This window comes from Oryctolagus cuniculus, chromosome 2 (genome assembly GCF_964237555.1).
Source record: "Oryctolagus cuniculus chromosome 2, mOryCun1.1, whole genome shotgun sequence".
Classification (NCBI taxonomy): Eukaryota; Metazoa; Chordata; class Mammalia; order Lagomorpha; family Leporidae; genus Oryctolagus; species Oryctolagus cuniculus.
In genome coordinates this window covers 33,045,458-33,071,321 of record NC_091433.1, presented here as the reverse complement: position 1 = coordinate 33,071,321, position 25,864 = coordinate 33,045,458, and the positions used below count along the sequence as shown (strand labels likewise).

At 44.5% G+C, this 25,864-nt stretch overlaps 1 protein-coding gene and 1 long non-coding RNA gene across 5 annotated transcripts in view; one reads left to right on the top strand and one right to left on the bottom strand.

Annotated features, from left to right (window-relative positions):
• Positions 1-17,073: 17,073 nt before the first annotated feature.
• LOC138848437 (uncharacterized) lies at positions 17,074-23,775 on the top strand. The gene is made up of 2 exons (XR_011386207.1): positions 17,074-18,921; positions 19,297-23,775. It is a non-coding gene; the product is annotated as an uncharacterized lncRNA (long non-coding RNA).
• The window catches only part of KLHL5 (kelch like family member 5), a 76,413-nt gene continuing 73,903 nt past the window's right edge, over positions 23,355-25,864 (bottom strand). For all 4 annotated transcript variants that reach the window (XM_051842461.2, XM_051842462.2, XM_051842460.2 and 1 more), the window contains one exon: positions 23,355-24,544. In XM_051842461.2, the coding sequence (XP_051698421.1) occupies positions 24,488-24,544 (57 nt within the window). In that variant the 3' untranslated portion in view covers positions 23,355-24,487. The remainder of the gene's footprint in view (positions 24,545-25,864) is intronic.

Below are 25,864 nucleotides of genomic sequence, written 5' to 3'. Positions count from 1 at the left end.
TCACAGAGAGAGAGAGGGGAAGGGAAAAGAGAGAGGTCTTCTGTACCCTGGTTCACTCCCCAAATGGCCATAACAGCTGGAACTGGGCTGATCGAAAGCCAGGAGTCAGGAGCTTCCTCCAGGTCTCCTCTGGGGGTTCAGGAGTTCAAGCACCTGGGCCATCCTTCACTGCTCTCCCAAGCCACCAGCAGAAAGCTGGATTGGAAGAGTTTCAGCCAGGGCATGAATTGAAACTCACATGGGATGCCCGTGCCCGGGCAGAGACTCAACCTACTATGTCACAGCACCGGCCCCTGTATTTCTTCTTTTGAGAATTTATTGATGGTTCAGAAACCAGTTGCTCCTTTGTGGTTTGCCATCTTACAACTGACACTCTTATCCTAAGCAGACAGGACAGGGAGATGGTTGTAAGCAGAAATAGCTCAGGGATCAGAATAATTTTTTTAGACTGTTTTGGTTAAAAGAATCATGAAAACAACGTTTTCAAAGATAGGCCTAAAAGACCACATAATTGCTTTCCAATCCGCCATCTGTGGTGGGGCTGCCACCAAGGAGCACATTTCCTTTTGGAGAGCACTGTCACACTTGAGGTTGAACCTTGGCTATGATAGAAGACGTACAGGCCAAGACCCAGGGTGAGGAAGGGCTTCCTCCTGGTCAGCAAAGGCTGATCCTTGCCGACAAGCAGCTGGAAGACGGGTGAGCTTCCTCTGACTGCAGCATTGAGAAGGAGTCCACCTTGATCCTGTGCTGAGAGGTCATGGTGGTGCTAAGAAAAGGGAGAAAGGTCTTGCACCACTCCCACGAAGAGCAAGCATAGGAGAAAGGGGGGGGGGTGGCGGAATGAGCCCCCTCCTCGGGAGTACCCTTCAGCTGAACGTGGTGCTAGAGAGCTTATGGCCACTTTGACAGACATTGTGGTGAATGTTGTCTGACTTAGTGCTCCAGTAAACCAGTAATTGTGTACGAGGGGTGAATGAAACACATGAAATAACAGAACAAACACACAAAAAGACCGCAGAATTGGGATTTTTCCACCCATAAATGAGGCACAGGTCTCATGATTCAGTATACAAAACCTTCTCCTGGCCAGATTATGGTGCTGTTAGCCTTAGTACCCTTCCAAGGCTAAGCAGTGATGAAGAAGGAGAGACTGAAGACAGACTGTTTAACGCGAGTCTGAGGTTTAGCCACGATTAAACATTACAAGGCAGAAGATAGGTTAGGGAGATATAGGTTGTTTGGCATAAATTAACCTCCTCTATTGATTTTTCCCTTTAAACTTTAAAAATTCTCTGCATTTTCACACCTCCTATGACCGTGTCTGCTTTTGTATTCTGTCTGTCTTGGAAATCATAATTATCTGAAAGGTAAGCTTTTTCCTTCATTTTGGTCATCACTAGCAAGAGACTTTAATATAAAGATCACTTTCAAGTCACGACAATGGTAACTGCCAAGGTCTAGGGCTTCCTTCCTTGCCTTCATTCACTTTCTCCTATGTTTCCCTGGAGGAGGAAAACTTCCCAAATGGAAGAGATGGAAAGCATTATGGTTTCTGTTTCATTTGGAAAACCACAAATATGGAGCATTCTCGTAAACCTCATACTCCTGGGCTGAAGGCGTTGGTGGGGCGGCCTCCCTTGGCAATGCCGAGGCCAGGTGGGCTGAGTCCACGATTCAGTTATTTGTAGATAATTTTCAGCTGCAATGATGCTTCTTGTTTGTTTGAAGCAGGCGAGGGATTTGCTCTGTGGGAAGCTGGAAGGAGGATGCGTAGACCGGGAGAACATGTGTCAAGCCTAAAAATGGGCCTCATTTGTGTGTGGGTGAACTGAAGGAAATAATCAGAAAGCTGCAGAAAAGCTGAGAGATCATTCACATGACCTTCTTCCTGAACTGTCTGATGGCCCTCACCCTGGAGTGCCTTTCTGTCCTCCAGCGGCCCTTCCCTGCAAAGCCGTGATGTAACCATGGAAATCGGGAGGTTACCTCTCGTACATTACTATCCTCTCACAGAACCCATCAGACGTCTGACAGCTGTCCGTATAATACCCTTTCTAGTGAAAGGATTCAATCCAGGGTTGTGCTTTATATTAAGATGCAATTCTTAGCTGGCGCCGTGGCTCAACAGGCTAATCCTCCGCCTAGCGGCGCCAGCACACCGGGTTCTAGTCCCGGTCGGGGTGCCGGATTCTGTCCCGGTCACTCTTCTTCCTGTCCAGCTCTCTTCTGTGGCCCGGGAGTGCAGTGGAGGATGGCCCAAGTGCTTGGGCCCTGCACCCGCATGCGAGACCGGTAGAGGCACCTGGCTCCTGGTTCCTGCCATCGGATCAGCGCCGTGCGACAGCCGCAGTGCGCTGGCCGTGGCGGCCATTGGAGGGTGAACCAACGGCAAAGAAAGACCTTTCTCTCTGTCTCTCTCTCTCACTGTCCACTCTGCCTGTCAAAAAAAAAAAAAAAAAGATGCAATTCTTTAGTCTTAAATCTAGTATGGTTGCTCAATCTTTCCTCAACTCGCATGCCTTAACAAGATGGAAAATTCCAAGCTAGTTATGTTGAGAATGACCCTCAATTTATTGGGCAAATTGGTAGAATTTCTTTTTGATGGATGAGTAGTAGTTCACTGTATTGATATACCATGGTTTATCCATTTTTTGTTGATAGAAATTTTGGTCATTTGTAGTTTTGGGCAATTCCATACTAAGGTGTTATCAACATTCTTGTTCGGGTTTTTTGATAGGCATAAACATATTAGCTTCTGGTATATACACTAGAGTGAAATTGCAAGAATATAGAATATATGTGCATTTAGCATTAGTAGTTACTAACAAACATTTTTACAAAGTGGTTCTATCAGTTTAGTCTCCCATCAGCAATGTACAAGAATTTTAGTTGTCCTGTCCTTACAAACACTTAGTATTGGCAATCTTTTATTTTTAAAGATTATTTATTTACTTGAAAGGCAGAGCTACAGAGGCAGAAGCAGAGAAAGAGAGAGGTCTTCCATCCACTGGTTCACTCTCCAAATGATCCCAATGGCCAGAGCTGGGCCAATCTGAAGCCAGGAGCTAGGAACTTCCTCCAGGTCTCCCACACAGGGTACAGGGGCCCAAGGACTTGGGCCACCCTCCACTGCTTTCCCAGGCCACAGCAGAGAGCCGGATCAGAAGTGGAGCAGCCAGGATTTGAACTGGCACCCCTATGGGATGCCAGCACTGCAGGCAGCGGCTTAACCCGCTACACCACAGCACCGGCCCCAGTATTGGCAGTCTTTAAAACTTTTATCCATTTTAAAGTGGTGTTCAGTGCCATGTCATAGATTTAACTTGGGTTTATCTGCTCACTAAGGATTCTGAAAACTTTTTCATATTTTAAAAAAAAGTTACTAACTTGTGAAACTGACAAAGTGAGCGCCATCTACTGGTTCCTGCCCAAAATGCCCACAACAGCCTGGGCAGGACTGGACCAGAGTTGGGAGCTGAGAATTCAGTTCAGATGGGAAGAACACAGTCCTCATGGGTGGCAAGAAAGTAAATACTTGCGCCATCCTTGTTGTCTCCCAGAGTTTGCACTGGCAGGAACCTAGAGCCAGGAGTCAGAGCTGAACATGAAACCCAGGCATTGCAGTGTGGGATGTGGCTTTCCTAACCTGTCTCCTAGTTGCTTGGCTGAAGATTAACCCCATACTTGCATATTTTTGTTAACTAGTTTGATAATCCTTTTTGTTAATTACCTTCAGATCTTATGCATATTAATTTTTAAAATTTTTGACACAGAAGTTACTTATATTTGTGAGGTACCATGTGATGTTTGGATGCGTGTATATGTTGTGTAGTATCCATTCAAGGTAAGCATTTAGGTCTTCAAACATTTAACATTTCTTTATGGTGAAAACATCCAAAATCATTTCTTGTAGTTTTTTAAAAAATATTTTGTTTATTTGTTTGAAAGGCTGAGTTAGAGGGAGAGGAAGAGAGAGAGATAATCTTTCATCTGTTGCTTCATTCCCTAAATGACCACAACAGCCAGGGCTGTGCCAAACCAAAACCAGGAGCCTGGAACTTCATCTGGGTCTCCCATGTGGGAGCAGGGGTCCAAGGACATGGGCCATCTTTTACTGCTTTCCATGGTGCATTAGCAGGGTGCTGGATTGAGACTTGAATTAGTGCCCATATGGAATGCCGGTATCACAGGTGGCAGCTTAACCTCCTATGCCATGACACCAGCCCCTGTTCTAGTTTTTTAAGTAGAGAATTGTACAGTACATTAACATTATCTATAGCCCTCCTACTGTGCAATAAAACACCAAAACTTTCTTCTATCTAACTATAAGTTAGTACCATTAAACATTTCCCTCAACCCCTACTCCCCCAGTCTCTGATAACTACTGTTCTACTTGTAGCTTTTATGACATCGATGTTTTTAGATTTCACATGTGAGTGAGGTTGTCTGGTACCTGTCTTTCTGTGCTTGACCCTGCAATTCCATCCAAGTTGTTGCAGATGACAAGATATCATCCATTTCTATGGCTGAGTAGTAATTCTGTTGCATATATGTACCTCATTTTTTTTAAACTTTTATTTAATGAATATAAATTTCCAAAGTACGACTTATGGATTACAATGGCTTCCCCTCCATACCGTCCCTCCCACCCACAACCCTCCCCTTACCCACTCCCTCTCCCCTTCCATTCACTTTTTTAATTCATTATTTGATAAACATTTAGGCTGTTTTTTAAAAAGATTTATTTATTTGAAAGAGTTAGAGAAGGAGAGGCAGAGAGAGCAATATTCCAGCCGCTGGTTCACTCCCCAAATGGCTGCAATGGCCAAAGCTGTGCTAATCCAAAGCCAGGAGCCAGGAGCCAGGAGCTTCTTCCCAGTCTTCTACATGGGTGCAGGGGCCCAAGGGCTTGAGCCATCTTCCACTGCTTTCCCAGGCCATAGCAGAGAGCTGGACCGGAAGAGGAGCAGCTGGGACTGAAACCAGCGCCCATATGGGATGCCAGCACTGCAGGCAGCAGCTTTACCCACTACACCACAGCACTGACCCTTAGTTGTTTCTATTTCTTACTTATTGTGAATAGTGCTACAATAGAAATGGGAGTGCAGGAGCAGGTGTTGAGTTGTAGCAGGTTCGAGTCCCGGCTGCTGTGCTTCTGATCCAGCTCCCTGCTAATGCACCTGGGAAAGTAACAAAAGAAGGCTCAAGTGCTTGGACCTCTGCCACCCATGTGGGAGACACAGATGAAGTTCCTGGCTCCTGACCTATTGCAGCAATCTGGGGAGTGAGCAGGTGGATGGAAGACTTGTCTCTGTGTCTCTCCCTCTCTAATTCTGACTTTCAAACAAATCTTTTTTTCAGAAATGGGAGTGCAGATGTCCTCTTCAGCAGAGTGATTTCATTTTCCTGGAATAAATCCCCAGTATTGGGATTGCTGGGTCCCATGGTAGTTCTAGTTTTAGTTTTTGAGGAGCCTCCTTATTGTTTTTCTTTTTTCTTTTCTTTTTTTTTTTTTTAATTTATTTGACAGGTAGAGTTATAGACAGTGAGAGAGAGAGACAGAGACAGAGAGAAAGGTCTTCTTTCCATTGGTTCACTCCCCAAATGGCCACCACGGCCAGCACTGCGCCATCCGAAGCCAGGAGCCAGGTGCTTCCTCCTGGTCTCCCATGCGGGTGCAGGGCCCAAGCACTTGGGCCATCCTCCACTCCCTTCCCGGGCCACAGCAGAGAGCTGGACTGGAAGAGGAGCAACCAGGACTAGAACCTGGCACCCATATGGGATGCCGGCGCTGCAGGTGGAGGATTAACCAAGTGAGCCACAGCACCGGCCCGCCCCTCCCTCTCTCTCTCTCTCTCTCTCTTTTCTTTCTTTCTCTCTCTTTCTTTCTTTCTTTCTTTCTTTCTTTCTTTCTTTCTTTCTTTCTTTCTTTCTTTCTTTCTTTCTTTCTTTCTTTCTTTCTTTCTTTCTTTCTTTCTTTCTTTCTTTCTTTTCTTTCTTTCTTTCTTTTCTTTCTTTCTTTCTTTCTTTCTTTCTTTCTTTCTTTCTTTCTTTCTTTCTTTCTTTCTTTCTTTCTTTCTTTCTTTCTTTCTTTCTTTCTTTCTTTCTTTCTTTCTTTCTTTCTTTCTTTCTTTCTTTCTTTCTTTCTTTCTTTCTTTCTTTCTTTCTTTCTTTCTTTCTTTCTTTCTTTCTTTCTTTCTTTCTTTCTTTCTTTCTTTCTTTCTTTCTTTCTTTCTTTCTTTCTTTCTTTCTTTCTTTCTTTCTTTCTTTCTTTCTTTCTTTCTCAGGCAGAGTGGACAGTGAGAGAGAGAGACAGAGAGAAAGGTCTTCCTTTTGCCGTTGGTTCTCCCTCCAATGGCTGCCGAGGCCGGCGCATTGCAGCCGGCGCTGATCCGAAGACAGGAGCCAGGTGCCTCTCCTGGTCTCCCATGCGGGTGCAGTGCTCAAGCACTTGGGCCATCCTCCACTGCACTCCCTGGCCACAGCAGAGAGCTGGCCTGGAAGTGGGGCAACCAGGACAGAATCTGGCGCCCCGACCGGGACTAGAACCCGATGTGCCGGCGCCGCTAGGCAGAGGATTAGCCTAGTGAGCCCGGACACCGGCCCCCTACTGTTTTTCACAATGGTTGTACTAATGTACATTCCCAGCAACAGTGTGTGGGAGTTCCCTTTTCTCTGCATCCTTGCCAGCATTTGTTACCTGTTGTCTTCCTGGAAATAGCAGTCCACCTGGAGTGAGGTGATGATCTCTTTGTGATTTTGACTTATGTTTCCTGATGATTATTGATGGCGAGCATTTTTTTGTGTACCTGTTGGCCATTTTTATGTCTTCCTTTGAGAATCTCTGTTTAGATCTAGTGTTTATTCTCAATTAGATTACTTTTTTCTATCAAGTTTTTGAGTTAGCATATTGTATATATAACCACATATTGTCGCTCCCCCTCTCGCGGAGGAACGACACTAGACCCTGTGCTGTTCTCTTTGCCCGGCCCTTCCTGGGTTTGCTGCCGGCCCCCCGCCGCTTTCCCCACTTCGCGGAGGAGCGGCACACTGCCGGCAGGCTCTCTCAGGGGTTCCTCAGATGTTCCTCAGATGTTCCTGGTGCATATTGTCTCTCTTCCTTTATAGTCCTCTTCCACCAATCCATGCTCTGCTGCCCACACGCCGAGCCCGCTGCTCTCCTCCAATCAGGAGCAGGATCAGCTCCTGCAGCTTATCAGTCAAATTGCCAAGGCAGCTGTGTGGAAGTTGTTTGTTGTCTCTCAGCACCATATTGTGGGAGATCAGATGCATAGAATTAGTCTTAGTTCCAGTAATTTAGTCTTGTCTCAGTTGCTCCCCACACATATAATAACATATGCTGTTACATAATAACCTCTTGTCAAATGTATAATTTGAAAATATTTCTCTTGTTCTCTGGGTTGCCTCTTCACTCTGTTGATCATTTTCTTCACTGGGAAGAAGCTCTTTAGTTTGATAAAATCCTATTTGTCAATTTTTGTTGTTTCTTGTGCTTTTGAGATTGGATACTGAAGATCTTTACCATTTCAGTGTCCTGAGCATTTATTCTGTGCTTTTTCCTAGTAATTTAAAATTTTCATGTTTTTGCATTTAGGTCTCTTTTTAAAAATATTTTATTTATTTGAAAGAGCTACAGAGAGAGGTAGAGCCAGAGAGAGAGGTCTTCCATCTGCTGGTTCACTCCCCAGATGGCCAGAGCTGAGCTAATCTGAAGCTAGGAGCCAGGAGCTTCTTCCAGATCTCTCATGTGGGTGCAGGGACCCAAAGACTTGGGCTGTTTTCTACTGTTTTCTCAGGCCATAGCAGAGAACTGGATTGGAAGAGTAGTAGCTGGGACTTGAACCAGCGCCCATATGGAATGTCAGCACTACAAGCTGGGGCTTTAACCCACTATGCCACTGCACCAGCCCCTAAACCATTTGAGATGATTTTTGTATGATGAGTGTTTATTTTTTTAAAAAAGATTTATTTATTTATTTGAAAGAGAGAGAAGGAGAGGCAGAGATCTTTCATCCACTGGTTCACTCCCCTATTGGCCGCAGTGGCTTGAGCTGTGCTGATCTGAAACCAGGAGCAAGGAGCTTCTTCTGGGTTTCCCACATGGATCCAGGGGCCCAAGCACTTGGGCCATCTTCTACTGCTTTCCCAGGCCATAGCAGAGAGCTGGATGGGAAGTGGAGCAGCCAGGAGTTGAAGTGGTGCCCATATGGGATGCTGGCACTGCAGGCGGCCATTTTACCCACTGCGCCACAGCACAGGCTCCTGTAATAATTTTTGAAGTCATGTAATATAATGACTCCTGCCTTATTCTTTTTGCTCATTATTTTTTGACTGTTGGGAATATTTTGTGGTTTCATACAAATTTTAGTAGCATTTTTCTATTTCTGTGAAAAATGATTCTTAAAATGCTTATTTTATTTGAAAGGCAAAGTGATAGAGGAAGCAGGGAGGAAGGGAAAGAGAAAGATCTCCCATCTACTATTTTACTCCCAAAACGCTGACGACAACCAGGGTTAGGCTAAGTCAAATCCAGGAGCCAGGGCTCTATTCAGGTCTGCCATGTGGGTGGCATCCCATATCAGAGTGCCAGTTTGATTCCCAGCTGCTCTGCTTTGGATCCAGCTTCCTGCTAATGTGCCTGGGAAGCAGTGGATAATGGCCCAGTTTACTTTGGTCTCTGCCACCCATGTTGGGGATGAAGATGGAGTTCCTGGCCCCGGGTTGAGTTGAATCTGATTGATGACCTCTGACTATCAAGTTCCTGGGTAGCTGTACCTTTCTCTAGGTTTGGGAAGTTTCCTGTAATTATCTTGTTGAATATGCTTCCTACTCCTTTGGCATTCCAAAGTCCCCATTTGCTATTTTCTTGCTGCCCCAAAGTTCCCATAAGCTTTCATCTTCTGAATTCTTTTCTCTCCTCTGTTTTTTCAAATATCTTGTCTTGTCTTGTCTTTTTTTTTTTTTTTTTTTAAGAATTATTTTACTTATCTGAAAGACAGTTACAGAGAGATAGAGCCAGAGAGAGAGGTCTTCAGTTCTGCTGGTTCACTCTCCAAATGACCACAATGGCCAGACTGTGCCAAATCCAGGAGCCAGGAGCTTCCTCTGGGTCTCCCACGTGGGTGTAGGGCCCAAGGACTTGGGCCATCTACTGCTTTCCCAGGCCATAGCAGAGAGCTGGATCAGAAGAGAAGCAGCCGGGACATGAACCGGTGCCCATATACAATGCTGGCACTGCAGGCCAGGGCTTTAAGCCGCCGTGCCACAGTGCCAGCCCCTCTAACATTGGATTTTACCAGCCTGGCACTGAGTCTTAGTACAAAGTTCTGAGATTCCTTGCATTCTGGCCCAGATTTTAGGAAAGGTGGTAAAGCAGTCCCTTAGCTGCCTAGTCAGGCACTCACTGGGTCACACCTGCATCTCCCAGTGAGCAGCTCCGTACCATCTTGGGTATACCCCAGACCCATCAGGCTTCATGCTGTAATGCATCCGTCCCACCCAACACAAGTCTCTGCCTGCTGCCAGGGAAAATCTAGAGGCTTCCTTTGTGAGCACTGGGCTGGGGGTAGAGGCCTTTGGGCTTTGTCGGTGCTGGATCTCACAGTGGCTGTCTGAGCTCCAAGATGAGGTCCTAGATTCTCTTTCCCACCTGACTCCCCAGAAGTGGAGTCTTGCTCTGCCATCTGGTGGAGGTTGGTGAGGGGTGGTGGAAGTGAGCCCTTGGCCACCTGGCTAAGAAGGGTCTTAGGGTTCCATCTGCCTCCACAGCTTGGGGGCAGAGGCTGTGGGTTCCTGTCACTCGTTTCATTGTAGCAGACGTAGAACCCGGTACAAATCTGTGAATTGCGCTTAATTCCCTGTTCCACTCCCAAGTGGGAGGTGAAGTGTGTATCCAGGCTGTGCTGCCTGAATCTGGGGGAGGGTGCCACGGGCAGCTCTTTGCTTCCCACTTTCCTCAGTTTATCTTTTATTATTATGCTGAGACAAAGCACTGTGATTCTCTATTGGCCTTTGTGCCAAGAGGACTTGCTAGCTGAAGAGCCATTCAGATTGGTGTCTCAGTGGGGATAGGACCCCTGCACTGTCCTACTCAGTCACCATCTTGCTCTGCCTCTCTGCCCATCATGCACAGCTGCTTGAGTTTTGGGGAGTGGGGCGGTAGGCACCCTGATGCAGCTAGGCGGCAGCTTTGTTGGGCTGGGCATGGGAGCTGGGTGTCTGCTCCTACTAGCAGAATCTGGAAATGCGAGGGGAATGATCACGTCTAGGCTGCTCTGTCCTACGCACAGGGTCTGAGACTGTCAGGACACTGCTTTGGATTTGGAAGCGTAAAAGAAACAATTTTAAACATCCAAATTCCTTCTCCTTTGTTGACAATAAGTATGACTCACGATTTAGCAGGAACAAATTAAAGTGCTTTTCAGATGCTTTAAAAAGAGATAAGATAAATAAAATTGTTTTGAGTTGGATGTGAATCAGTGCAATCCCAGTGCCATCAGATCTCTCTTAGATTCTTCATTATTTCTGGGGAAAAGTGCTCCAGTCACTCAGCCCCACGCTCTCCTCTCGGTGCTCAGTGGCGTGCTAGAGCCCGTGAGCACCAGCCTGTGAAAGCCGACCGTGCGCGTCCCTCCTCACCTGTGCATTTAGTCATTCATGGGGTCGCTTGTGGCTGCACCTGATGGGAGTATTTACACCACGGAAACTGGCAAGCGCTACAGATCAGAGAACTGTTTCCCACAAGGCGTCCATCATCAAACACTGACCGAGACAGCTGTTTCTGCTTCAGAGAAACTGCTGATTACAAAGTCTCCAGCCCCTCCCCTAAGTAAAATTATGTTATTGCTGGTTGTGCAGGATGAAGTCATGACAAGAAGGTGCAGGATGAGGGGCGGTGTCACGATACACAGATGTGGGAAAATAGAGGAGAACCAGCTTTCATGTGAGAGAGGAATGTGAGTTCCCCTAATTTGCTAATCATCCTAAAGATTTACAGACATTATCCGTAATGAGTTGTGATGCTGAAAGCATTTCCAAAGCGCCAGTAATAAACCCTGATGAGTCCTCCCAGAGGAAAGTGAATTGCCTTCTATTGTCTCTGTGGAAAATACAAGAAGATGATTGACACATGGAAAGTTGATCAATAAGTAGACAACAAACGAAGCAGGAGAAAACGACTATAAACGTATGTTAGGCAGCCATTTAATAAAAGTATTGAATTACTTAATTGGTGCCTTGTAGATGTTCAGTGAATGTTGATTAACCTAAACTGACCTAATTTCTGAATTTTTTTATTTTCCATAATCAGTTTAATGTATGGCTTATATTTTTTTTTAAAAAATGGATTATTTATTTATTTTGAAAGTTATAGAAAGAGGGAGAGACAGATTTTCCATCCACTGGTTCACTCCCCAGATGGCTGCATTGGCCAGGTTGAAGCCAGTAGCTTATCCCAGGTCTCCCACATAGGTGCAGAGTCCAAACACTTGGGCCATCTTCTGCTGCTTCCCCAGGCCATTAGCAGGGAGCTGAAGCAGAACTGGAACAGCCGGGACACAAAAAGGAGCTTACACGGGCTGCCAGCATTGCAAGCAGTATCTTTACTTTCTGTGGCACAGTGCCAGGCCCGTAGAAATCCCAACATATGATTTGGGATGCACTGACTGTGAAGGAAGTCTCATTTTTTCTTATTTTAGATATCCTACTTCCTCCTCTGAGTTTTTCTAATGCCTCATAACCTAGATCACCTATTTATAACTTATCTTCTCTTATGGAATTATCTGTTTCTCTCTTCTAGACTGTTCTCATTTTCCTGTTTTGTATTAAAGGAGTTCAAGGAAGTACAAGAGGTTACCTTGCAGTTAGTTGTGTGTGTGCCCTGCTTTCTGGGAGTTCCTTAAGACCCCATAAAGGTTAGGGAGCAAGTGTTTTAGTTACGTGAGTTCTCAGGACATGGCGGAGAACATACACACGTATAATACATGTATAATACAGACGTATTGAAATTAAGAATTTCTCCTTTTCTTCTCTATTTTCTTGTCAGTTTTTCATTCAGCTATGCCCAGGACTACTTATAATTATGAGGGTACTTCAAAGAAGTTTGCAGAAAATCGAATTAAAAGATAATTTCAGGCCGGCGCCGCGGCTCACTAGGCTAATCCTCCACCTTGTGGTGCCGGCACACCGGGTTCTAGTCCCAGTCGGGGCGCCGGATTCTGTCCCGGTTGCCCCTCTTCCAGGCCAGCCCTCTGCTGTGGCCAGGGAGTGCAGTGGAGGATGGCCCAAGTCCTTGGGCCCTGCATCCCATGGGAGACCAGGAGAAGCACCTGGCTCCTGCCTTCGGATCAGCGCGGTGTGCCGGCCGCAGTGCACCGGCCGCGGCAGCCATTGGAGGGTGACCCAACGGCAAAGGAAGACCTTTCTCTGTCTCTCTCTCTCACTGTCCACTCTGCCTGTCAAAATAAATAAATAAAAAATAAATTAAAAAAAGATAATCAGGGCATGCATTTGTGCAGTGGTTAAGATGCTGTGTGGGACGCGTGCATCCATATTGGAGTACCTGGGTTTGAGTCCTGGCTCTGCTTCTGAGTCCAGCTTCCTGCTAAGGTGCACCTTGGGCGGTAGCAGCTGATGGTTCAAGTACTTGGATCCCCACCAGCCACATGGGAGACCCAGATTGAGTTTTGTTATCCTGGCTTTGGCCTAGCTCAGCTGCGGCTGTTGGATGTGTTTGGGGAGTGAACCTGGCAATGGAATATTTCTTTCTCTCTCCTTCCGCTTTCTAAATAAAATATAAAAAGTTCAGATGATAATGTGCATTTTCCAGAGACTTTTTAAAATACGCTGTATATGCACTTTTCAACTTACTGCATTTTATCCCCAAATCCAATCTTTGTTTCCTGCTCTGAGGCAATGGTTATGGTCCCTTTGCTCCCTGGTCCACTGGCATAATGTGCAGTTTCGTCAGTAGAGGGCGCTGGAGACATGGCAGGAGGAAGCAGAGCGCAGTCCGTCCCTGCCCACTGCTGTCGCCTGGCCATCTCTGGGATTGTGTTTGCAGGGGAAACTTTGGGGACAAAGAGCAAGTCGCTTCCCACTTAGCATAAAAGCAGTGGATTCCCTGCACTCAGTGCGATCCCTCCCTGGAATCTCTGGGTTGCTCTCGTGGGAATCAGGGGGTTAGGGGGATTGAGCCGCATGGCAGGCTCATGTTGCTTTCTGTGCTGATTGATAAAATCCTGCTCTTGCCAAACAAGTCCTCTGCCAATATCCGTTACACAGTAACAGGTTCGCTTAGTAGCTCAAGCATGGGAAAATCAAACTCCGGACCCTGGTATCCAGCCAACCCTTGTGAGCCCAGTCCTCTGTCGTGGTAGAGATTTCTCTGTATTAAAGCTTCCTTGTTCAGATCACTGTGTGGCTCTGTCTCCTGATTGGTCCTGGACTGAGGCATCCTGGCAGCAGAATCATCTTCCTCACCTAAACATTCATCTCCCCAGAATTTTGAAGCCTTTGCCTCTCTTCAATTATATTTAACTTCAAGTAATGGATTTATGACTTCCGACTAGCGGTCCCTCCTCTGGAATCCATTCATTACTGCACGCCTCAGCATCTCTGCTGTGCACGCCACTCGACAGCCACAGCCCTCCTCCGCACCCACATCATTAAATATGCCTTCCTCTCTCAAATGCCCTCCTTTTGTCCTTTCACCTTAGCAAGGCTTTTCTTAAGTCTATGTGAGCCGGCACTAGGCTAATCCTCCACCTTGCGGCGCCGGCACACCGGGTTCTAGTCCCAGTTGGGGCACAGGATTCTGTCCCGGTTGCCCCTCTTCCAGGCCAGCTCTCTGCTGTGGCCAGGGAGTGCAGTGGAGGATGGCCCAAGTACTTGGGCCCTGCACCCCATGGGAGACCAGGATAAGTACCTGGCTCCTGCCATCGGATTAGCGCAGTGCACCGGCTGCAGCACGCCGGCCGCGGCGGCCATTGGAGGGTGAACCAACGGCAAAGGAAGACCTTTCTCTCTGTCTCTCTCACTGTCCACTCTGCCTGTCAAAAAAAAAAAAAAAAAAAAAGAGTCTATGTGTAGGGGCTGGTGCTGTGGTACAGCAGGTAAAGGTGCCACCTGCAGTGCTGGCATCCCATATGGGCGCTGGTTCCAGAGAGACCTAGTTGCTCCACTTCCAATCCAGCTCTCTGCCATGGCCTGGGAAAGCAGTAGAAAGTGCTTGGGCCCCTGTACCCACGTGGGAGACCCTGAAGGAGCTCTTAGCTTTGGATTAGCTCAGCCCTGGCCGTTGTGGCCATTTGGGGAATGAACCAGCAGATGGAAGTTTTCTCTCTCTCTCTCTGTAACTCTGCCTTTCAAATAAATAAATATTTTTAAAAAAGTCTGTATGTATATAACTGTTAGTGTATATAGTAGGCAGAATTCCAGAGCCTGTTCCTACGCATTAAAAGTAGAGCATGAATGTAGTACAGGTGTGGTAAGGACACGGATCACCGTATCTCTCCTTGGCTTCAAGTCTACGTCACGCTGGGCAATCAAGACAGAGAAGACCCTCGGTGACTCAGTGGGGGCCCCCACATGTAGAGTTCAAGCCTTCACTTCTCAGGCTTTCAGCTTATTTTATTGCTCTGCAAGTTTACCGTGGTTTTTACTTGTCTTTCTTTTCTGTAATGCAATACTGATTTAAAAAAGCCCAGCTTTAATGAGATTTAACTCACAAACCATAGAAGTAACCCATTAAAAGTGTACAATCCAGTGGTTTATAGTATGCTCACAGATTTGTATAACCATCACCACAACCAATTCTGGGACATTTCTGATCACCCAAGAAGGAACTCCATAACCAGTAGTAGTCATTCCCATTCCTCCCTCCACTCACTTGCTGGCATCTCCCCCTACACGCTAGCCCCAGTCACTCATCTACTTTCTCTGTATGTATTTTGCTTATTCCAGAAGTCCAGCTTGAAAAACTTCTCCTAGTTGTAATTATAGATCCTATATCATTTAATCAACGTCTTATCCCTCCCTACCCCCTAACTCTGCCACTAAGCCTCTGGTAATCAGTCTACTCTGCCCTTTTATGAGATCGGAGTTTTAAAATTATTGACTTCTGTGCTAATTTATCTGAAAGGCAGAGGAACAGAAATTTCACATCAGCTGCTTCACTCCCCAAATGGCCGCAGTAGCTGGGACTGGGCCAGGCTGAAATCAGGAGTCTGGCAACTCCTTCTGGGTCTCCCAGTGGGTGGCAGGGACCCAAGCACTTGGGCCATAATTTGCTGTTTTTCCAGGCACATTAGCAGGGAGCAGGATGGGAAGCAGAGCACTGAGCCTTGAGCTGATGTTCCAGTGTGAGATACTGGTGTCGTAAGCAGGGCTCACGCCCGAGCCACACCAACCCTGTAGCTTCACAGGGCACTTGCTCGGCGTGTCTTCCCGGACATCCCAAGGCTTTATGTCTTTATTTTACATTTTCTCTATGGGGAGTAAGGAATGTATTCTTTTGGTTTGCTCTCACCCCAGTTTTTTTTTAAAGAATTATTTATTTAAATTTTGTTTATTTTTTACTTATTCCTGAGTCAGTTTTGGTAATTTGATGTTTCAAAGAATTTCTCCACCTATATTAACTTTCTTGGCAATAGTGCTTTTTCTTCTTCTTCTTCTTCTTCTTTTTTTTTTTTTTTGGTGAATAAATTTGTTTAGTTATCCAAATACCATGCAGTCTGCGTGCCACTTACTCTGCTGGGTGACCTCCGTCCGAAGTCCTTCTGAGCAGCCTTGCTGCGGACTGGCTCGCACACACTCAGACAAAGAAGTAGGTCAGCTTCCGCCAAACTCCACTACCTGCGTGCTCTTTGTCTGAGGTGCTCTCGCAGCTCCGCTGTTCTCGGTGCTGCAGAGATGGCTCTCTGACTGGCAGCTTCTCCCCAAGCTCGTTGCTGCAGCCGCCACTAAGCAAGGACCGTGTTCTCCCCATGACACTGACTACCTCTGTGTCTTTTTTCCACTGCCTGATCTGCCATGTGGAACAGACAGGGGCACACGGATGAGCAACTCCAGAGAAAAGCAATACTTTTGAAGATTTAGTTGCATCCTTAATTTCTAGCAAAATGTTTTTTACTACCTTCACCAGTGACAAGAGACCTTCTTTGAGCAGAATTTATATTTAAAAATAGGCAGTAAACACTGTGGTGAGTGGCTAAACTTGAGCATGCCATCTCTTGCAGTCCTAACCCAATGGTTATGGGGACATCATTTCCCTGCCCAACCTGCTAGTGGTTTTGAGGGCACAAACCTACTGTGAAATGATTTACATAGACCTCAGATAAATACAATTTATTTCTTGTCCACAAAGAAAACGAGGTTGGATGGAACCAGCTTCAGCCTGGGAAAGGATTCGGGTCACGTCTGTCTGCCAGCCTTCGCTGGTGTCGCGGTCTCAGTTGCCCTTTATTGGCCCAGGGGAAATAATTACCCAGGGCTAAGGGGGAAATTGGGTGGCTCTGGAGTGTAGTCCTGGTACTGGGACCTGCACCAGGTAACACTGCATCTCTTGAAGAGATTGGTAAGGTGTCAGGGTTGCTCAGGCCCAGAAGATGCAAAATACCCGTGATGCTTTCTTAGGCCCTAGGAGTGAGGACAGAGGACTGAGGAGGAGTTAGTGCATTCTTGTCACTCTGTAGATGTTTTCTGAGACCCAGGAGGATGATAATACCAAAACGAGGCTTGAATTTTTCATTCTGTTTGTTTTCCTTCAGTTAAAAAATGAAGTATCATAAAAAATATGAGAATTAATCATCTAGACACATAAATATAATTTTCTTGAATATTTCTGAATCAGTTAAAATATTATCAACAATTCCAAATATTATGCAGAGTTTATGAAAAAATATCTGTCTCAGCTTGGAGAAAACATTATGGAAGGCCTGTCATGTGCCAGGCCTCCAGGAGCGCTTGCTCCCAAAGTTCTCCATTGCATTTGTCATTCTTTCTTACTCTAAGACTAGAATTGAAATCAAAAGAGCCTTTCTGTGAGATGTTAAACAATTCTTTTATTTACAAATTACACTGAAAAATTTCTTTGAGATGCAAATCAATCTAATTTTAATCCTAGTGATATAGAACATTTATTGTTTTGACATTTTTTGAGAAGTAGAGACACAGAGATAAGACAGACAAAGCTCCTATTTGCTGGTTCACTCCCCAGATCCCCACCAATGGTCAGGGCTGGGCTGGGCCACAGCTAGGAGCTGGGAATGCAATCTAGGTCTCCCACATGGGTAGCAGGGACCCAGCTGCTTAATCTACCACCATTGCCCCCAAGGCTCTGATCCAGCAGGAAGCTGGAATCAAGAGCTAGAACTAGGATTCCAACCCAGGTCCTCCAGTATGGGATGTAGTCATCTTACCATTAGGCTAAACACCCACTCCTGTTAGAACATTTAGATAACAACTTGTAGTGTATCTAATAAAACTTCTTAAAAATTGTGGCAAAAATATACCTAGAACTTACCATTAGTCACATTTAGTATCTTTACCATGTTGTGCAGCCGTCACCAGTAGCTGGTTCCGGAACATTTTATCACCCAAAAGGAAACTCCATACTTCTCAGGCAGTCCCTTCCGACTCCCCCTTCCTCTCAGCCTGGGACAACCACGAATGTGCTTCCTGTGTCTGTGGACTTGCCTAATTTGGACATTTCATATAAATGAAGTCACACAGTGATTGGGTCTGGCTTCTCGGACTCAGCATATGGTGTTCAAGGCGCATCCTTGCTGCAGCGTGTATCAGTGCTTCATTTCTCTGTATGGCTCAATATCTCCCACCCTATGTCTGTACCATAACTGTTTATCCACTCGTGAGCTGATGGACATTTGGAGTCTTTCTGCTTTTGGCTATTGTGACTAAGTACTACTATGAATATTCATGTGCAAGCTTTTTTCGAACATGTTATTTTCAGTTCTTGTCAGTTTATAACCAGGAGAAGAATTGCTGGCCATATGGTAATACTGAGGTATTGCCAAATTGTTTTCTATAGCAGCTGCACCATTTTACATTCCCACCAGCAATGATTGAAGGTTCCAACATATACTTTGTTTTAACAATTATACTCATTCTAGTGGGTGTGATGTGGTATCTCACTGTGGTGTTGATTTGCATAACTGTTGACAATGAACATCTTTTCATGTGCTTCTTGATCATTTGCATCTCTCCACTGGAGAAATAGCTATGTAAGTCCTTTGCCCATTTTAAATAGGGTTGACTTTCTGTTGTTGAATATAGGAGTTCCTTTATGTATGCTGGATACTAGGCCCTTACGAGATATATGATTTGAAAATATTTTCGTTTTATAGTTTGCTGTTACAGTTTCAGTATGATTGCGCTCTCAAAACCATGCAGTTTAAACCTCAAAGTCAGAAGTTAATGATGCTAAGAGGGTACAGACTTTGTCCAATTATGACATTTAGGAGATGGGTCAAACAAGAGATGCTTAGGTCATTGAGGGGTGTTCGTTCAGAAGGTAATTCTCCAGAGTTATTAGAAATTCCTGAGTTTGGTCTATGGCCATACCACCCTGAACGCGCCCGATCTCTTCTGATCTCGGAGGAAATTCCTGAGTTTGGACCAGCCTCTCCCTGTTTGCTGGCTCATCATGTGATTCTTCCTCACATGAGCGCTACCATTGCTATCCATCACCCTCATCAGATGCCAGACCAGTGGTCCTGCCCAATCTTGGACTTGAAGCTTCAAAACTGTAGTTAAATATTTTCTCTCATTACATTATTGTCTCAGAGCTTTCGTTATAGGGACAAAAAGCTAATACAGTTGCCTTTTTTCATTTTCTTCATCACATCTTTTTGATGCACCAGAGCTTTTACTTTTGACAAAGTTTTTTTATTTTTTTATTTTTTTTTATTTTGACAGGCAGAGTGGACAGAGAGAGAGACAGAGAGAAAGGTCTTCCTTTGCCGTTGGTTCACCCTCCAATGGCCGCCGCGGTTGGCGCGCTGCGGCCAGCGCACCACGCTGATCCGATGGCAGGAGCCAGGAGCCAGGTGCTTTTCCTGGTCTCCCATGGGGTACAGGGCCCAAGCACCTGGGCCATCCTCCACTGCACTCCCTGGCCACAGCAGAGGGCTGGCCTGGAAGAGGGGCAACCGGGACAGAATCCGGAGCCCCGACCGGGACTAGAACCCGGTGTGCCGGCGCCGCTAGGCGGAGGATTAGCCTAGTGAGCCGCGGCGCCGGCTTACTTTTGACAAGGTTTGATTTATGTTTTTCCTTTTGTTGATTGTGGCTTCAGTGTCATATTTGAGAAACAACTGCCAATGTTAAGGTCATGAAGATATATACCTATTTATTCTCAGTTTTATGATAATAGTACTTAGTTAGATCTTTGATCTATTCTGAATTCAACCTGTGTGTTTGGCATAAATTAAGGGTCAAATTCCATTCTTTTGCATGTGAATATCCAGTTGTCTTAGCACCATTTGTTGAAAATCAGTTGGCCATAGTTTACTTCTAGACTCTGTATGCTATTTTATCAATCTGTATGTTTAATTTTATACCTTGATTATTGTAGTAGTTTTATAGTAAATTCTGAAACTGGAAAATGTTAGACCTCCCACTTTATTCTTGCTCAAGATTGTTTTGGCACTTTTAGTTTCCTTGCAATTCCATATGAGTTTAAGAATCAGCTTTCTCATTTCTCCAGCAAAAGCTATTGGGTTGATAGAGATTGCATTGTATTTGTAAAATTACTTGTGGAAGTAATGTCATCTTAACCATAAGTATTCTAGCCTGTGAACATATGATGTCATCCATTTCTTTAGGTCTTCTTTAATTTCTTTCAACAGTGTTTTGTACTCTTTAGTGTATAAGTCTTATACCTCCTTGGGTTAATTTATTCCTAAGTTTTTTTTTCCATGTTACTGTAAATGGAATTTTCTTAATTTCCTTCTCACTTTTTTTTCACTGATAGCATATAGAAATAAAACTTTTTGTTGTTGATTTTGCATTCTGCAATATGGCTGAACTTCTTAAAAAGTTTTATTCATTTGAAAGGCACAGTGATAGAGAGCAAGAGCTAAGAGGGAGAGCAAGATCTTCCATTTGGTTCACTCCCCAAGTGTTTCAAGCTGCCAGGGCTGAGCCAGGAGCCCAGAACTCCATCCAGACCTCCCAGATGGATAGCAAGGACCCAAGTACCTGAGCTATCATCTGCTGTCTTCCCCAATGCATTAGCAGAAAACTGTATTGGAAGTGGAGTAGCTGGGACTTGAACTGGCAGCCCTGTATGGTACACAGGCATCCCAAGGGGAAGCTTAACCATCTGCATCATGACACCCATCCCTGAGTTTTGGGTTTTTTTTTTCATATATATATATATATATATATACACACACACACACTAGAAGTTCTAGCCAGAGCATGAATATATATACACATATATGTAAATCTTTTTATATATGTATACATAAATCTTTTTATGTATTTATATATAAATACATACTTTTTTTTTAGAATTCCTTAGTATATAGATTCATGTGTTCTGCAAATAGTTTGCTTTTTTTTTTTCAAAGATTTATTTATTTGAAAGTCAGAGTTAGGAGAGGCAAAGAGAGAAAGAGAGAGAGAGAGAGAGAGAGAGGTCTTCCATCCGAGGGTTCACTCTCCAATTTGCCACAACAGCCAGAGCTGCACCAATCCGAACCCAGGAGCCTCCTCTGGGTCTCCCACGTGGGTGCAGGGGCCCAAGCACTTGGGCCATCTTTTTACTGCTTTCCCAGTTCATAGCAGAGAACTGGATTGTAAAGTGGAGCAGCCTGAATGGGATGCGGGTGCTTCAGGCCAGGGCATTAACCTGCCGGCCCTAGGATCCCCTTTCATTTTTTCCCCTTGCCCTCATTGCTCTGGCTAGAACTTGCAGTACAAGTCGAGTAGCAGTCGGGAAAGCAGGCATTTTTCTGACCTCAGGGGGAAAAACTTTGACTCTTCCCCCTCTGACTGTATTGTTAGAGTGGATTTTCGTGGATGCCTTCTAATAGGTTATGGAAGGTCCTTTCTCTTCCTACCTTGCTGGGGCTTTTTGTTTACCATGAAAGGGTATTGGATTTTGGCAAATGCTTTTCCTTACCAAGTGAGGTGATCATGCTGGTTTTTTTTCCTTCATTCTATTGATGTGGCTTATTATAGTGATTTTTAAAAAGCTTTTAAATTATAATTTTAATAGATTCCATGTGATCTGTACATACATTTCAGAGAACATAATGATATTCCTTTCTCTCCTTCCTTCCTCTCTCCTGATTTTTGCATGTTGAACCATCTCTATTCCTATGATGTCTCACTTGGTCATGGTGTAAAATAATTTATTTTGATATGCTGTTAGATTTTCCCTTCTGGTATTTTGTTGAATTTTCTACAATTGTATTTATAATGGATATTGGCCTGTAGTTTTTGGGGGATGTCTTTATCTGGCTTTTGGTATCAAGGTAATGCTGGCCTTGAAGAATGATTTCCTAAGTTGTCTGTTTTCCATTTCCTGGAAGTGTTTGAGGATTTGGTCAATTCTTTCTATGTTTGGGAGAGTTCAGTCAATCCATCTAGTCCTAGATTTCCCTTGTTCTGAGGTTTCTGATTACTAATTACAGGTCTGTTCACATTTTTTGTTTCTTGAGTCAGTTTTGGTAATTTGTGTTTTCTAAGAATCTGTCCACCTATATTAACTAATTTCTTGGCAATAATGCTTATTTTTGATGAATAATTTAGTTATCCAAGACACCATGTAATCTAGTACTTATAAAACTTGAAATGCATGGCATGTTTTGTTGCATTTAGCCTGCTAAAGCAAAATTGTAGTAAACTCTGTAAGAGACTTACACAATTTTCCCCCAAATACTAAGGAACCAAAATTTTCCGATGGCACATGACTACTAGAAATTTTTATTAAAGAGCATTAACCCTCTTATTTTTTCTTTTTATAAATATAAGATTCCTCACACAAAATCACCAAGAGGTAGGAATGGTGAGAGAGCAGACTCCTGACTCAGACTGCCTGCGTTGGAATCCGTGCTGTGCCACTTACTCGGATGTCATCTTGCCGTTCACCTCTCTGAGCTTCAGAGTCCTTAACTATTAAAAAAGTGAACATTAATAGAACCCACCCTATCAGGTGGTTGTGAGGGTTGAGTGCAAAGATGTATCCTAGTCCTAATAAGCACTGAAGGAGGCCATTAACCGGGGTTAAAGTAAAGAGCATCTGGACATCAATGGACCGTCCAACAGTAAAAGTCAAGGCAGTGATGGTGGACGGCAGATGCAAAGAAGCACCATGTTTCCCTCTGGTTTAATAGGAGGAGCGGAACTAAAGTCTTGGCAAATGCCATCACTTGGAACTAACTGGGTCTTTTTAACAATGGCTCCCTAACTCGTGTAGCTGTTTAAACCCAACATCTATGCTAACGGTGCTGAAAGGGTAGAAACTGACTGCAGTTACGCTGTGTGAAGTTAGGGCTCTTGGGAAGTGACTGGATTGTACGAGGCTGCTGCAGTAGAGCCCCACGATCAAAGTAAGATGGCGGCAGGAGAGGCCAGGTGAACAAACGTGCTTCCCGGCTTACCGTGCTCTTGATCCCGCCCACAGCTCACTACGGACACCACCACCCTCGTCACATGCCAGACCAGTGGGGCTGCCTGCTCTTGGACTGCGAACCTTCAAAACGTAAGCCCCTCTCAGGTGTGTGTTATAGGGAAGAAAAGCTGACGAGATTCCAGAAAAGCGGGTCCTACAATTGCATTGGAGAGGCGCTGTATCAGAGCAGAAGGAGAGCAAGGTCCTTGGAGAAGGAAATCCGTTCCTGGGCTTTTACAGGAGTCTGGGCGCCACTGTGCGGCACGGAGCCAGGGCGAGGATAGTGAGTGTTTGAGAGATGCTCACAGGTCCCAGTCCCCACAGGAGGCCATGATGCACTGAGTTTCCACTAGTAACATGTCTGCCTCCTTAGACTCTTTCACCTTATCCGTCTTCCCGTAAATATATTTCACAGCTGATCTCCTCTTCTTAGGAAAATGATTGAATTCATATTTGTAATATGAGTACATGAACTGTGAAAATTGCTGTTACCAGTATTTTCTTAGGGCCACACCAGCGAAATGGCTACAGGGCTTGTCTTCTTGACTGGAAGACCTTGTTTGGGTTCCAAGGTAGAAACATTTCATGTGCGTTCAAAATCAAGTCATTAAAATTTTTTTGTTTGAATTTTTAAAGAAAGTAACTAAAATAGAGGCTACCCTGATACAAAATATAACACATTACCACAACATTAAAAGATGGGAATTTAGTTTATATTCTTAATGTTAAGATATAAGTTAATGACTCATACCTTATAGGATTTATCACAAAATGCTACTGCTCAGTGCATTTTTGCACTGAGAGTATTAACATTCACATAAGTAATTAGAGTTTACAAATGTACAAAACTTTGGGTACAAACACTTTCAGCATATTTTTGAAAGATTCAGTAAGCCCATGGCCCCGAAACAGTTTGATTTCAAGGAAGCACAATGGATTACCAAGCATGGCCAAGCCTAAGCAGGGCAGGGAGGGCAAAGACAGACTTGAGAACATCAGAATATCCCAGTAATTTTGTCAATATCAAAAGACAAAAATCAATGCATCTTTTATAATATAAAAGGAAACAAATCCATATAATTAAATACTAGTTAGGCAAAAGAACATTAAAAGATATATAACATTTATTTTCTCTACATAACTTTGCATTTCTTAAGCTTAATGCAAACACCATTTTTCAATTTGAGAATGTTATAACATGTAGTTCCTGGTGACTGTACGTAAAGGAATGACTATGCAGGGGACCCTAAGCACTGTGTCAAGCTTTTGTTCGGTCATTGCTGTTTCCTCTCTTACGTGTTTCTTGATTCATGGGACTGAGTCAATTTTAGAATTACATCCCGCAATCAAGGCATATATAATGTGACTGACTGCTTCTGGAAAAAAACTAAATAGTATAATTTTTAGTGTGTCATTAAAATGGTGGCTGTGGTTAAACCAGTTGCTGCAATTCATGGATGGTAAACTTCCAAAGCGATCTTTTAGATGTTTTAACTGGAGCATCGGCACAGTTATAAAAGATCTGGCTGTGTGAGTCAAGTGTGCTCCCAGGCAGCATGGGTTAGGTTTGGGAGCAGTGCAGTTGTCCTCATACTTTCTGTCAGGAGCGTCTGTTCATGATCCACCGGCTGTGTTTCTGATTCTCTAAGAAATGGGAATATCTGATCGTGGTCCATGCACTCCTCCCTCCTCTGTTTTCACATCCTCACTTTGAGAGCAGGCACTTTGTGCCCAGGAATGTGGCATCGCCCACGCACTAAAATGGCACTAAGTTAATCAGGACAGAGGCATAGGCTGTCCTCATTTAGAAAACAGAGCAGTGGATTATAATTTTACGGTCACAACGCAAGCCCCAGCTCTTCCTAGGCACAGGGGAGCAACCTGAAAGAGAAGGAAAGAGTCAGGCGTCAGACTGCAGGTGAAGATGTCAGTGCACCAGCTGGTGGAGGCTGCAGCCAGCGGCCTGCTCTGGTCGGCAGAGTTGCTGGCCCCCACCTGACGTCACAGTTTCAGGACGGAATGGTTTGGGTGTATTGCATGATGTACAGCACACTTTTCTTTAATGTGTGTTTTTTTAATACCTCAGGAATTAGTCTTCATATTTTGGCCAAAATGATGTACAATGAAGAAATGCTGAACACTAAAAGCAATGTGGTGACCAATGTGGAGGAGACATCCGGTGGCATCTGCGGTTCTCTGACAGCTGTGCCACCTCGGAGACTGCGCAGAGAGCACACTGCGTGCCGGGGGCTCTGCCGAGTCCACAGGACCCAGTGACTGCACTTCTGCTGGCTGCCTTTGATGTGCACGGCTGAGAACTCCAAACTCAACCCACCACTTGTTAGTTCAGTGAGTAAATAATAAATAGCATCCACTGAGCTCCCTACGAGTGGAAACAAACCTGGTGAGTGAGCTCCAGGACACTGGTCTGGGGCTGGGAGGAGGGTGTTGCTAGGGGAAAGAATACAATGGGTAAGAATTTTTTGTTATTGTTTAAGGAACCTAGACACTTGAGAAAATTTATAGGGAAACAGATGTGTGGACAAGATGGTTTTTGAAGAGAATTTGACCCAATAGGGTTAAAATGTTAGCACGGGTGGTGTTTGTTTAGTGGGGAGGTACTAATTGAAAAGCACTAAGAAAGTTTGCTTTCTACTGTATCTGAAAGGGTATGGAATAAAGTGGTTTTTGTCAAATCCACACTATCAAAATGACATCCTAATTAGAGTGTTGCCCCTTTCCCCCCTACCTCCAACAAGTCGATTTTAAGAAAGACCAGACTTCATCTGAATCATCTGTTTTGATCACTATTACATCTCCCTGAACAAGCAAATAACCTAGATTTAAACCCTGTCTATTCACAGTACTGTAGAAGTAACCTCTAAATCATTTACATCGAAATGTCAGTTTGTAATTAGTAGCTTTTCTCAAAACACCCAAGATACTGTGTCTCTACACTGTGACAGCTGACACTGTCATGGCAGCCAGCGTAGAGGATTTACAACATCAGCACAGTCATCGTCTACTCTGGGGCAAGGGTAGTGCGGCAGGTGGTGGTGAAGACTTTGTGACCTCACTGCAATGCTATAGAAATGTCCCCTTGTCCATTTGTCAGGACAATGAAAACTGTTTTCACTCACTGTGGTTTTACATTGGATCAATTCACTAAGGTTTAATTTGAGTCCTAGTTATTTCTCACTA